The sequence below is a fragment of the Poecilia reticulata genome, chromosome 2, assembly GCF_904066995.2.
Source record: "Poecilia reticulata chromosome 2, P_reticulata-male-v2, whole genome shotgun sequence".
Classification (NCBI taxonomy): domain Eukaryota; kingdom Metazoa; phylum Chordata; class Actinopteri; order Cyprinodontiformes; family Poeciliidae; genus Poecilia; species Poecilia reticulata.
The window spans coordinates 14,134,655-14,148,919 of NC_088831.1; the positions used below are offsets into that span (position 1 = coordinate 14,134,655).

A 14,265-nucleotide genomic window follows, 5' to 3' on the forward strand; every position below is an offset into this window, starting at 1 on the left:
TGACTGATATGTTAATATTATCAAATACAGATTTTATAAATTGATTTAATCTTGTTGTTTAATGTTGATAGAAACTTTCTGTAATTTTGCTCACCTGAACCTCCGTCTTTCATTCCTGATCATAATGATCTTTAAACTTTGGGCTCTTTTAGCCTGGAGGGTTTTAGTTATGTAATAAATCTTCCAACAGAAAATTCAATAGCTGGCATAACAAGTCTGAATGTGCCGTAGGCCTTTACTGGAAGATGTTTATCAGTTTGTGTCTCTGCTGTGCAGGAATGTTTCCTCAATGCTTCACTTTGGGTCAAGGTTCTTCACACATTTAACTCTAGGTGGTCGGCACAGTGACTTATAACTGGAAAATAAGACCTAATCTCATCAATTCTCTCCTGTCATCTTCCTTTAACCAGCTGGTAATATAATAATATAAATGGGAGAAAATTCAGCAGAAATGACCTCACTGCATTTTCTAAAAACTTGTTTGCTATCTTACAACTTGAAGATTTTATTTCACTACATTAGAAACATTTTTACCAGATTGTCAATTTTTACAGATTTGAGTCATTGTTTACCTGTTTACCTGAGAAACATAAATGTGGACATTAAATCTGTAGATTTTTTGTAAGATTTTTCATCATATCTCCCATTAATGTCTCTTCACTTACAAACTGGTTATGTGTGTTGATTAACACAGGACCTGTCTCAAAATGTAATTCTGAGGTGAAACTGAGCAGAACCTCTAATTAGACACAAACACACACACGCACACACATGCATTGTTCTGACCTGCCATCTCACACACAGCTTACTAGTGGCAGATACTCTTCTAACCATAACTTCATTAGATTTGTGTGTTTTTAGTCCTGAAGCTGCAGAGTTGAAATCAGAGAGAAGCAACAGGACAGGGTGAGAGGTGAAGGTTTCATGTCAAACCCTTTAATGAAAATATCACTTTTCACAAAGTCACACTAGTAAATATAATTTAACACAAAATGGAGAACTGAATCAGGAAGCGTCTGCCTCACCTGGGAAAACCTGCTGAGCCTGGCGGTGGGGTCATAAGGTTATCCATTAGCGGCCCGCTGCGTAGTGAAGCCTGGTGGCCCGCCAGGCTGATAAAACACAGAGAAAACCCAGACTTCTGTCTGTAGTTCCAGTTGGGCTCTGGGCTGATCTTGGTCCCTCACTAGGAGACGGTGACAAATATCTTTTCAGCAAAATATATGAGCTTCTTTTCAGTCAATAATTTCTTAATATTGATGAAAAAGATCCAGTTCATTTGGCAAATTATTTCACCTGTAACCATATTTATCCATGTTATGAAACAATCTGCCAATGAAATCAGTAATTTATTCCATTGGCAAAATGGAATAAAAGTTTAACTTTATTATTGTAAACCTTTATTATGTCCACCAGGGGGCAGAAATGAGCAACAAATGCTTATTTAAGACTCATTTAATCATCAGAAAAAAGCTTTACCTTCAAAACAAAGCAGGATTTTGTAACATTTTAAAAACAGCAGAAATTCTCAGGAAAACATCATAAAAACAACAAAAGTTCATAAAAAAATAAACCACAGGAGACAGAAAATATGATAAAAAACAGCAGAATGAACAATTAAATTAAAGTCTTATCATAATGTTGTCCATCAGAACTCATCTCAATGTTAAACAAAACTATACAACCTATATATCTTTTTTAATTTGATTACTATTTTATCTCTGTAATTTTACCAAATGTGTTTAAATTGTCCATCTTGGGTTTCCGTCCAACTTTAAACTGACTTCAGGTTCTCCGTACTTCACACAGACTTTAGAAGCAGAAACACAAAAACTACTTTATCAGGTTTTCTCTTTTCTCCTATTTTACATCCTCATACAAATATTTACACAACAATGAAACTTCTCACTTTCTCTGCATCAAAAGCTAATTAAAATGTGGAAATATTGATTTCCCTTTAAACTATTTAAAACTATTTTTCATATTTATGAGCTCTAAATAAAAAAACTGTTATATTTCTGAATTTTAAAGCTCCATATTTGGTAGGGAAAGTGTTAAATTTCCCAGATGTTACGGGGCTGTTCGTCTCCAATCAGAGTAAAACTTGGTGCTGATCTGCAGGATTCTTCAGAACCGGTCCGTTCGGTGGGTCGTTAGCGGGCAGGAAGCGGCTGCATCTGCAGGGAGTCGTAGGTGTCTTTGGTGGCCGAGCTCAGACCCTGAAACCAGACGTTCAGTTAATCAATCAGCTGATCAGAGCGAGAGTTGGACGGGTCGGTTCGGACCGGTTGGTACTCACCTGGTAAACCTGCTCGTTCTTCCGCTGACGCTGCAAAAACAACAGTTTTTAATTCAACCGGTTCCAGAATTTCACCAAACCTCATCGTGTTCAGACGCTCACCTCTCTCTTCACAGGAAGCTCTTTATACGTCGGTTCTGATCGTTTCTGCAGGCCCTGAAATCCAGAAACAGAACCGGTTAGATAAACATCCCAGAGGTCGCTGCGGTTCTGGAAGGTCAGTTTGGTACCGTGTAGGTGGAGTCATCCGGCACTCTGCGGTTCTGAGAGACAGAATGAGAAGAAACAAGATGAAGCATCTGAACAGAACATCTTCAGAACCGTGGGCGGACATCTGAACTTACCCGTCCTCGCTCCGGGTCGGTCATCAGCGCCTCGTAGGTGTCGTTGGTCGGTCTGCCCAGAGACTGAACACAGAAACACCATGAAGACGAATCCAAACACAGAATTATGAGCTGCGACACCGAGAGACGGACAGGAACTTACAGCGTAGGCGCCGTCGTCTGAGCCCTTCACTTTGGTTCTGAAGAACTGAAACACAGAAGGTCCAGAATAAGTTTTAAAGCTGCAGTACGTAACTTTTAAAAAATATGTTCTTCACATGATGAGTTTGTCACGAGGCAGATAATCTGTGAAAAGATCGACCTGCACCCAGAGCTGCTGCGAACGTCTGAAGAAATGCAGCAAAAACAACCAATCAGAGCCAGGAGGAGGGGCTTAGCGCTGTCAATCAACCTCATGCAGAATGTGCGTGGAGAAACAACTTACTGTTACAGGAAAACCGTTTATCGTTTTCCTTTTTCTACCAAAAACTGGATGATAAATTCTTCAGTTTGGTGTTTTGGTCTCAACCAGTCGTTTTTTTTATTTTTTGAAGGATAGCTTAGACTTTTTGTTTGTGTTTGTTGTTTTATTTATTTTAGATATTTAAAATGTCTTCCAGCTCTAGTGTTAAATGTTTGATAGAATTTAAGGTTTATTGAGCTTTAAGAATATATTCATGCATCATTATTCTGCCATTATCTTGAAAATATAATAATATTTTCCTGGTTTGGCTCATCAGGTTTGGTAGAACATGTGAACATGTTCCACCTGGTTCTCTTTCTGCTCAGGTTTGTTTTTGGACCCACCTTCTCCTTGATGAACATGCCGGTGATGATGAGGCCGTAGAGGCCCAGGAAACCGTCCAGGATGTAGCAGAGCTGAGGGTCAGAGATGTTCAGCGCCTCTGTGGAGGTCAACACACACACACACCGTTAGTTAAGGTCTTCCTGCAGCTGCTAGCATGTGTGTGTGTGTGTGTGTGTGTGTTTGAGCGAAGCTCGGCGGTTTCCTCAGCTGCTTCAGCTCTCGCTGCGGCTCATTAGCTCACAGGTGTGTGTTGGAGTGTGGTTCAGTGTGGGCGTGTGTGTGTAGGTGTGTGTGTGTGTGTGTGTGTGTGTGTGTGTGCGTGCATGCGTGTGTGTCAGTCAAACTGAGAGATGCAGCAGAGGCAACCTTCATGTCAGAAACCTCAGCAGAGTTTCAGAGGCGCTCGGCTCTGAACTGAAACAAGCAGGTTCACCAAACCAAATCTGAGACCAGAGCGAAGACGGCTGAACAGAACCAGAGCGGTTCTGTCTGAGCAAACAGAGAAGGCGACCCAATCTGAGACCGGACCAGAACCTCTGGCTTCTCTAGTTAAAGTTTCCAACATTTTTGTAAGTCAGTTTGTGTTTCTGCTGCTTCTAAAAACAACCAAGATCTTAAAAACCCTCCAGCTGTTTTTTAGCAGTAGGTTCAGGTTTGTGGTGTCTGGAAAATGAGACGTTTCAAAAACCTCCAGCAGCCACTGCCCCATTACCTAGCAACACCAGCCGATTTCTGTCAGTTACCTAGCAACCCCAGCGGAACTCAGTTTGTTCCCTAGCAATCCAATGAAACTCCAGTACGCTTGGTCAGCAGGTTTTACAGAAAAAGAAAAGACAAGAGTGTTGTGCCATCCAGAAACCACTTGCTGCATTCTGGTTGGTTGTGCAGGAGGCTCCACTCATGCTTTTCAAAGATGTATGTTTGCATAATTGTGCATCTGTTTTCAGCTCAGTGTGACCAGCAGCAGCTTATCTGGACTTAAAGTGACAAAACACCCTAAAACAGACTAAAATTTAATTATCAAGAATGATTTTGTGTGAGAAATTTAAAAACCAAAAACTTCTAACGACGATTAGAGAATTTCCTGAAATAGGTGACTTCCTGTTTGCTTTTACAAACGTTCCTTATCGCCTCTGTATTGGAGAAAACGCGGCGGGTGGACGACCTCATGTACAGTCGATCTCTGGCGGTTCCAGGAAGGTTTATCTTAATCTGTCATCTTTGCCCACAGAAATATAAAAACTGTCAAAGCGGCTCAGAGCAGCACCGCCGGTCCTCCATCGCGTCGTCATGGCAACGGCGATGTTGAGCAGATCGTCAGGGTCTCTAGCGGGGGCCAGATAAGAGTGAACAGCAGGAAGTGTGTGATCTGATGACGACCGCAGGGACAGTTTCACATGTTTGTGACACTAAACACTCTAAAGCTGCTCAGGACAGGATTTAAAATATTTCTGCATTAAGCAGAAAACAGATGAGAATCAAAGTTCCTGTCGATAATAACCCAACTGCGACGCTCGACGTGAAAAACATTTCAAAAAGCAGATATGAGAAGGAAGGAAAAAACAAAAAACAGAGAAATTAATCTGTAAAATGTCGTTTTTATCTTTTAAAAGGAGCCAAAGCTTTAAATGTTTCAGCTTTTGGTGTTTTAGTCGGTAAAAGTTACAAACATCAGAAACAAATAAAACCAAAAACGAATCAAAGTTTAAACTAAAAACTATATGTAGAAATACGTCGACGGAGAGAAGAAGAATAATAAAACATCATGAGGGAAATTAAGACTTTTTAAGGTTTTACACTGAAAATATTCAGGTTTAATGTTTTTTTACGTATTTATTTTTACAAACTCTCTGACTTGGTTTTGTTCAAAGCCAAACTTAAGACACATTTATTAAAAAAAAACTTTTTTAGCTTTTTATTTTGCACTATTTCTATTTTATCATGGTTGTATTTGTCGATGTGAGGAACTGTTAGAAGATTCTGTGTAAATAAAGATTATTTGATTCAGCAAACCTCCCAACACCACTAAGGGACAAGGGTGTAAAGAAAATGGATGGATGATTCATTAATTGATTAATTTTTTTGTCCTTATTTAACATAGAAGTTCCTTCAACGTCTCACTTCAGGACATTCAGAGTTAAAACTACGACCAGAACAAGAAAAATATTTACTTTATCAAACTACTAATCTAGTTTTTAGTTATATTAGTAACTAAACTAAGTAATAATTTAGTTACATTTTATCTACAGTGTTAATTAAATAAAGTTTCTTAAACTAAACAGAGTAAAGATCGGTTTTATTTCCCATCCAGGCCGTTTGGACCGTTTTTATCCGCGGCTCTTTTTAAAATTTATCATCTGATTTTTGAAAATTTCTAAGAAACTGAAATGATTTTTATATTAATTCTATTTTGTAGTTATTTAGAGTTATAATAAAATCAAATGTATGGATTATTTAGTTTTTTCCCTCATTGACTTGATTTCTGTCGATACAGAAACAGAGACGAAAAAATAACAGAAACTAAATCAATATTTTTACTAAGGAATATAAACATTTAAAGGCAGAAATATGTTTTAAAAACACAATATTATTTAGACGTTGATCCGTTATTTGTAGTTTTACTGTAACTTTGAAAGTTGATGTTTAAAAGGAAAAAATGTGAGAAAATTTAACTTTCTTGGATCAGAAAGTAAATACTTTTTTTCAGTGTTTCAGTTTGTTTTATTAAAAAAAACATTAAAAGGGTATTTTACATCTGTTGTAAAATTGAACAAAAAAATTAAAGTTGTGATATTTGATCTGGTTTAAAATGATAAACTTTTTATTTTTAAAGAGCAAAACGTTCATTTGTTTGTTTTAATAGTTTGGATTAAAATAATTAAAGTGATATTTAACAATAACAGTTGATGCTTCATGTTTCCAAAACGATTAAAGCCGCTCTGACGCTGTTCAGTGTTTACTGGGTTTACTGGGTTTACTGGTCATGGTGATGCGTTTCTGTTTTCTCCTCCTGACGTTGGAAACAGAACAAAGTTTCCAGTGAACCAGAACCTGATGAAGATCATCTGCAGATGAAAACACTCAGTGGAAACGACGGATCATTTCACTCAGCGTTTCTTCATGAATCATCATTTCTCTGCAGATCAGCGTTTCCAGGCTGAGTTTCCATCACAGCAGGGGTTCCCTGCACGTCCCTCCTCAGCTGAGAGTCGGTGAAAACGAGTTGAGCTGCAGAGCTTCAGGCTCATTAGCTGCTCATTATCACCTGCTAAGAAAAGCTTCAGCGTTCAGAAACGGCTTCCTGAACAAAACAACAACCATCAGCCTGTTGCAACACATCTGTGAAAACATAGAAATGATTTTATCTGCTTCTGAAGCCCCTCGTCTCCTTCAAAGAGACGCCGCATCGATAGAAAACCTTCGATCTGAGCATCGAGACGCTCAGTTTGCATGTTGGGGCGTAAAAATGGAGAAAAGTAGAAAATCAGAGAAACAACAGCATGAAGAGAGGAAACGTCAAGTTCAACAGAAACTCTAGAAACTACAGCAACAGTTTATCCTTCAGTTTTTATATAATCAGATTCATTTGTGATCATTGTTACATTTAAATCTAGTTTAATTTTCAGACTACGCAGTAAAACCTGTCAGATTAACGGAGCAGAAAATAAAAAAGTTTAATGATGACATGAACATCCAGCAGGAAGTGAAGCGAATGAAGACGATTTATTTCAGTTTATCGTTGAGTTTATTGTTCAGTTTTTACATTATTACATGTAATTTTGGCTAATTATTACATTATGTTACATTTTTAAGACGTAAAAACAAATTATGTCAAGCACAATTATGTTTGATTTTCAGACCAGATCAAACTATGCAGTAAAACCTGTTAGATTATTTACTTTACAAATAAAGATTTCTAGTCTATTTTAACTTATTACAGCCGAAATGATAAAAATGACACATTAACTGTAGTTTTATCTGTACATAAACATCCAGCAGGATGTAAATAAAGACGGAAATAAAACTAAAATGGCTTCTCTTTAGAAGTAAACGATAAAATCCTCAGTTTATCGTTGAGTTTTATATAATCAGGCTTCATTTCTGCTAATTATTGTATTAATTTACATCTTTCAGTCAAATCTAGTTTTATTTTCAGATTAGATCAACCTGAGCAGTAAAACTTGTCAGATTAACGAAGCAGAAAATAAAACTTTTAACTGCAGTTACATCCAGCAGGAAATAACAAATAAAACCTGAAATAAAACTAAAACGGCTCCAAGACGTCCTCAGGCTATTGTTGACTTTTTGTATAAATAAGCTTAATTTTTTTACATTTTTACATTAAATAGATTTTTTCCAAATGTAAATCTCACTTTAAGGCGTTAAACCAACCATCTGGACTGAATCGATTCGCTGCAGATCTTCAAACTAAGAAGTTTGAAGATCTAAGAAAGATGCAGAAATTAATGTTTCTGTTTTAGACTGAATCTGAACCTGCAGTCGTCTCTCAGAGAGACGAGGAAAGTCAAACAGGAATCCCACAGGGTGTCTTCTTGGCCCACTTCCTCTTCAGCTTTGTGGTTGGCAGAACAATTTCTCTACTTCTGCCTCATGTGAACTAAGTGACATCAGATCACAAAACTGAGCTTTTTCAGGCTGAATTTGTCTCAGATTTCACTGGAATCGGTTTTTACTCCTCGTCTGATGAACAGACAGGAAGTGGATTAATATTTATGAGGGACGCCGAGCTCAGAGCTGCGTTGGTGCAGACGTACGCAGAGGATGAGATCTTATCACCGCGTGACATTTTACAAGCTTCTAAAATAGACACAAACATTAAAATAAGAAGCCTCGAAGTACAAACTGTGACAAATAGTTAATTTGTCTAAAACTTTGGCTCCACAGGGATGTGAACTCAGATCACTTAGATTCAGTTTTACTGGGAAAAGTTTTCTAACGTGGCTAAACTAAGAAAATAAAACATTTCTTCAGTTTATTGAAAGTTACAGAAACTGACAAAACAAAGTGTTTAAACACAATGCTGGGTTTGTTAAGTCCAGCTGACGGGATTAATCCCTTAAATCTCCTGCAAATTTTACCAAAACGCCTGAAAAATAAAAAAAAGCACGCTAACAGATGAAACCTGATTAATAAACGCGTCAGAGGGAGATTTTAAAGGTTGTCAGCAGCAGATTATGTTGGATTATGGACGGATTATTTAAATTATGATTTAGGTTTTTTTAAGTCTGCAGTTTGTGTTGCTTATTATCTGTATTAGTTTTTTCTTCTTTATACGTTTTGTTTTTGAAGCACTGTGTGTTTTAAATTGTGAATTAAAGCCGTGTGGATCTCGTTGTTTTGCATTTCTGAGCGTTTTTACAAAAACTTTTCCTCTGTTCACTGTAAATCCTCTCTTTCCAAACACGTACAGTAAGAAATGCATGATGGGATTTCTCACTGACTGGGGAATTTAAATTTCTCTCTTCACTCTGACAGAGAGAAAAACCTTTCACCTGGTTTCAGCTTCGGGTCGGAAACTTTGACAGAACCTGATCTGCAGGTCCACCTTTGGTCCAGATGCCTGCAGGCGGCGAGGCGAACGAGACGCAGGAAGGAGAGAAAAACGGTTAAACTACGGGGTAAACTACCGATTAAACTACGACCCAAACCTGTCCGATCTGTTCTGTTCAGAACTGGTTCTAGTGAAACCTTGGACTCCACAGAACCAGGCCCAGTCCAGTCCCAACCTCCACATGTTTCTGACAGACATTAGCTGCTGGGTTAGTTGGGCTCTCTGCTCCGGTGAAATCAGCTGCACCTTTAAAGCAGCAGTTCCTCTGGAGCAGCGATAGGTGGCGCCGCTTTAGTCTTCTTCATCTTCTTAAATTAAGGGCTAATGCTGCTAATTAAATGCAACCGCAGTCGGACTTTTATTTGAATCGATCCGCAGAGAAGAAGAACTGAGACGTCGGGAGTTAAGATGGCCGCCGTTTATTGTATAAAATGGATCAGAGCCGACAAAATCGTCGCCTACGACGGCGCATTGGGGTCATTGTAGAAAGAAGAAAAAGAGGAGTAAATTTCACCAAAAAACTCAAATGTCCTACAAAAAACAAGAACATTTCTAAATTTAAAAATAGAAAATTGACTAGAAATGTTTCAAATTTTCTAGAAAAAAAAAAACTTGGAAATTTCTGAGTTTCAATAGTCAATTTTTTAACTATACAAACTCAGTAATTTCAAAGTGTTTTTCATCCAAAATTGTTGAAATTAATCTAAAACTTTCTAAGCTCTTTAGAAAACTTACAACTTTTCAAATACATAAATTTTCTTGTTTTTTCTAGAATATTTTTTTAAAGCTTTACACATTCATGATCTCAACATTTCAGAGGTTTTTTTGATGTCAAACTCTAAATTAGTTTGGTGTAGAATACTTGACTTAAAACTCAGATTTCCTTGTGTTCATTACAAATGTCAGTTTTTTCCAGCACATTTAAAGCTTTTTGGACTTAGAAATGTCCTTGTTGTTTTTCTAGAACATTTTCATGTTTAAACTCAAACATTTCCTAGATTGTTCTAGAAAGATTCTGAGGTTAATTTCAAACTTTCTGAGTTTTTCAGTGGAAATTTTCTCCTGTCTTTTTTTCCCCAACAGCCAACAGATGAAGGAAGCTGGAAGTCCTTTACTGCAGCCTGTGACCCGGTTCTGACCCGGTTCTGTTTGGATGTGGACCTGGCGGCGTTGGGATGTGATCCGTTCACTGACTTCTTTCATCACTTCATCATCATCATCATCATCATCATCATCATCACTTCATCATCATCATCATCTCCAGCCTGTTGTTTACGTCCAGGTTCGGGTCGGAAACTTTGACAGAACCTGACCATTAAGGACCTGTGGCTCCTTAACAAGAGCCACAGGTCTCACGTTAAGGATGAAATGCTGATCTAGGTTTTCCCGGCTGTGATTGTGGAAACATTGTTGATATCAAACTCGTCTTCAGAAGATGGCGGCGCTTCGTGTTTCCTCCTCAGACTATCTGCTTCATCTCCATGAAGCTCTGCGGTCGCACCGTTGGCAGTTTACCCAACGCACCTGAAGCCTGAATCCAGGACGCCGCGGCGCTCCGGCAGCAGACATGTTGAGGCGTTTTCACCTTGCTCTCCCTGTCCAACATGGCTGCCGAGCTCTCAGCTTGTTCTGCTGCCTGTTATCAGCTGCAGCCGTGTGGTTCTGGTCACTTTATTGGGCCGCAGAGCCGATGTTCAGATGAGAGAGGAAAACCACAAAGTTGCTTCCTGAGCGGCGGATTAACATCGCTGGGTCAGCGGCTCTGAGGCAGAGGCTGCACAACCGGGTCCAACAGAACCCAGCAGAACCAGGCCCATCAGAACCGAGTCCATCAGAACAGAGTCCATCAGAACCCAGCAGAACCCATCAGAACCATATCCATCCGAACCAGGTCCAAAAGAACCGAGTCTATCAGAACCAGGCCCATCAGAATCGGGTCCATCAGAACCGGGTTCAGCTTCTAATCAGAAACTAAACTAATCTGGTGTAAATTTAACGTTAAAAATCTGCCGATTTAGCAGCAGATCAGTTTCTAACTTGTCTCTCTTATGAATAATTATTAGTTATTAAATAATGAGATGCAGTAAAAACAAACAGGTTTAAGTTATTAGACTTTATTCCTGGTTAAATGTTTATTTTATTAGACGCCTCATTTATTTGTAGTTTTCATCGATAATCTTTTATTTCTTGCCTCTGTCCATCGCCTTTACAGCGGTTCGGTTCTCCTGCTGAATAATTAAAGTTTATTTTCTCTGGTTTTAAATGTTGTTAAATTTAAAACCAGCTTCTTTCTGCATGTTAAACCCGACAGAACCTTCACTGGACCCGGATCAGGTTCTGGGTGTCTTTCATTAAGCTTAACTCTGAGTTTTATCTGGTTTAAAAACATTTAGTGTTTCTATTGTTTGAAGCGTTTTCTAAACTGGTTCAAATTCAACCAAATTAAAATAATTTATTCCAGTTTATTATTAATACAGACACATTCAGACCCAAATGGGCCTGACTGACCCGGTCCAGAAACCGGGTCCGTCAGGCCCAACGCTTCTGAAGATTTGTACGAAAAGTTTTATTCACTCTATTTATTGTTGATTTCTGTAGAACCAGATTCACAGTTTGGTTTTTTTTGTCTAATTTTAATAAATGTTTATTAAAATCTTGTTAAAACTCAAACTTTGATTCACTAAATCTATAAAGTTACTTTCTAACATCAGAAATGTTATTTAACTACATTTAAACTACATTTAATCTCTTAAAAAATTATTTTAAAATTTTTTTTTTTTATGGATTTAACTATTAAAAACCTAAATGTGGATTTATTTATATTTTAGCCACTAAATGTGTTTAATTTCATCGGCTGCGATTAAATGTATTTTATTTGTTTGCTTCATAATTTAGATTTATTTCATGCACAGGATTAATAACTTAAATTATAAACTAAGTGTCACTTAGTTTAAGGAAATTAAATAAAGCTAGTTACTTAGTTTAAGTTTTCATACTTAAGATTTGATTAACTAATTTGCCGCGTGTTTTTAGTGAACTAAAGAAATTGAATATTGTGAAAGAAATCTATTAAAATGCTTTTGATTTTTAAATACTATACTTCTCTGAATGTTTGAAAAACTTTATCTTAAAGATGCCAAATAAATAATAAAAATAAAATCCCTTTAAAAACACAAACATTTGTTTTTAGTTCGTCTCTCTGGATGCTAATCCAGTTTGCGAGCTAAATGCTAACAACCGCTGACTCACTGCTGTTCGTCTGCGGTTAAACTTAATGTCGTTTTTTAACGTCATTATTAACCTCATTGATCAGAAAATTACTAAAACAGAAATAAAAACGCATGTTGGGTATTTTATATTTAATCTCTCTAAAGCCAGAGAAAATTAGCATAAAACATGGCCGCCAGAATCTACGCACATCTTTAACGATTGAAGGTTTTCTCTGCAGTTTCTGTTTCTTTAAATAACAGAAACTTGCTTTCATTAGAACATTGTGCTATTGTGACATTTTAAATTATTTTTAAAAATATTTTCAGTGTTTGAAGCAGGTTCAACATTTAAACAGCTGCTGGTTAATTAAATGTTTTTATCGACGCGGGTTCAATTCTAATCGATAACCTTTATTTTTCAACAAGGTTTTGGCTGAACTGTTAGATATGTTTAGGTAAATTCTTATGTTTCTTCACCTTTAAAATGTCGAGGCTCAGATTTGATCAACTAAATTTAATAATTAAACAAATGAAGGATAACATGTTTGGAGAAGATGAAAGAAAATAAGTCATTCTTTAAAAACAGTTTATTTTTCCTAATTTTGAAACTTTTATTAAACACTGAGACATTAGCAGAGTTGATGTAACTTTTTGTAATATGCTTCAAAACTTTAATAAAATCTTTCTTTAGCTGCTTCACGGTTTGAACTTTGAGACATTTTCAGTGATAAATGTGACGTCACGTCGCTGGTAAAATTAAAGAAATGTATCATACCTCCGGTTTGTTACATTAAATGTATGGTTATTGAATTATTTTAAAATTAAAGGGCTAAATATTTGGAAAACATAGTAAAAAGATGTTTTAAAAAAAGGTAAACTGTCATATAAATGTTTGTTTTGAGAGGAATGAAAGGGTAGCCTGTAGTTTGCAGCACAACAGGAGTGTTTTTATGGTGTTCACGATAATTTCATTTAAGGCCTTTTCTTTTTTATTTGAAAAGTTTGAGCCAACATCAACATATTTCTCTGTTGTTGTCAAACATAAAATATCTTTGTTGATGCTAATCCTGTTTGTTTGCTAACATGCTAACGTTTAAAGAGGTTTGCTGCAGTTAAATGTCCCGTCTGTGGATACATCATGACTACTGGAGGTTTGTCTAATCAATTGAAGTCTAAAATATTAAAGTTTAGGAAACAAAGGGAGGAAACCTTTAACTTGGTTCTGTAAGAAAAAGAAGAAACGGGATCAAAGATGGCCGCCAGAGGCTGCGCTCATCTTTAGCTTCTTTTTCTGGTCGAAGTTTTAAGACTGAAAACATCTCTGCTGTGAGAAAACAACCAAAACAATTTAACATATAAACATAAAATTCAATAATGAGGCAGAAAAAGTATTCTTTTTTAAGAATTTAGTTTTTAAAACACTTTAACGAGTTGTTTTTGGATCTGAGCAGCAGAAACACGTCTGTTTCTTTTTTAAATTTCCTGAAAATAATTTTCTTCCAAAACAAAAACAAATTGAGTCTTTTTTTCATCCTGAACCAGCAGCAGCCTGCCATCAGTCGCTTTCTTTTGACGCTTCGGCGTTAACGTCCTAGCTAAATCCAACCGGCTGTCGGACTGAGTTCTGCTCTCAGGTGAGCGGCGTGGCGATGCCTACCTGCGGAGGGCAGCAGCGAGGCGACGACCAGCAGGCCCAGTGCCCGGTTCTGGAGCTCCATCTCAGACCAGTTTCCCCAGTAGTTGCAGGTTGTTCAGAGCGCTCTGAGTCGTGCAGCGGCAGCAGCGAAGTGAGGCGTCTTCCTCTGCAGCGCGGTGATGAAACGGGACAGGAAGTGGTGAGGAGCTGCTGTGCCAGGTGACACAGCGACACACTTCTCCCACACACACACTGCCCCGCTCTGCTCACACACGGAAACACCAATTCAGCTGAAACACACACTGTGCTTCAGAGATGTTTACCTCCAGGGAGCTTTACTCTGCAGAGCCAACCGGCAGCATCATGCTGCGGGCCGGATCGCTACCTCACACCACATTTATGATATTATTACAGGTAG

At 37.7% G+C, this 14,265-nt stretch overlaps 1 protein-coding gene across 1 annotated transcript; it reads right to left on the reverse strand.

The window, feature by feature from the left end:
• Window positions 1-1,440: 1,440 nt before the first annotated feature.
• On the reverse strand, window positions 1,441-14,179 carry cd247 (CD247 molecule). Its single transcript, XM_008398214.2, has 8 exons — window positions 13,869-14,179; window positions 3,430-3,527; window positions 2,786-2,830; window positions 2,644-2,706; window positions 2,530-2,562; window positions 2,402-2,455; window positions 2,300-2,329; window positions 1,441-2,219 (listed from the first exon to the last, which is right to left on the reverse strand). Exons 1-8 carry the CDS (start codon window positions 13,927-13,929, stop codon window positions 2,154-2,156), a joined length of 450 nt encoding a protein of 149 aa, XP_008396436.1. The 5' UTR covers window positions 13,930-14,179; the 3' UTR covers window positions 1,441-2,153.
• Window positions 14,180-14,265: the final 86 nt, after the last annotated feature.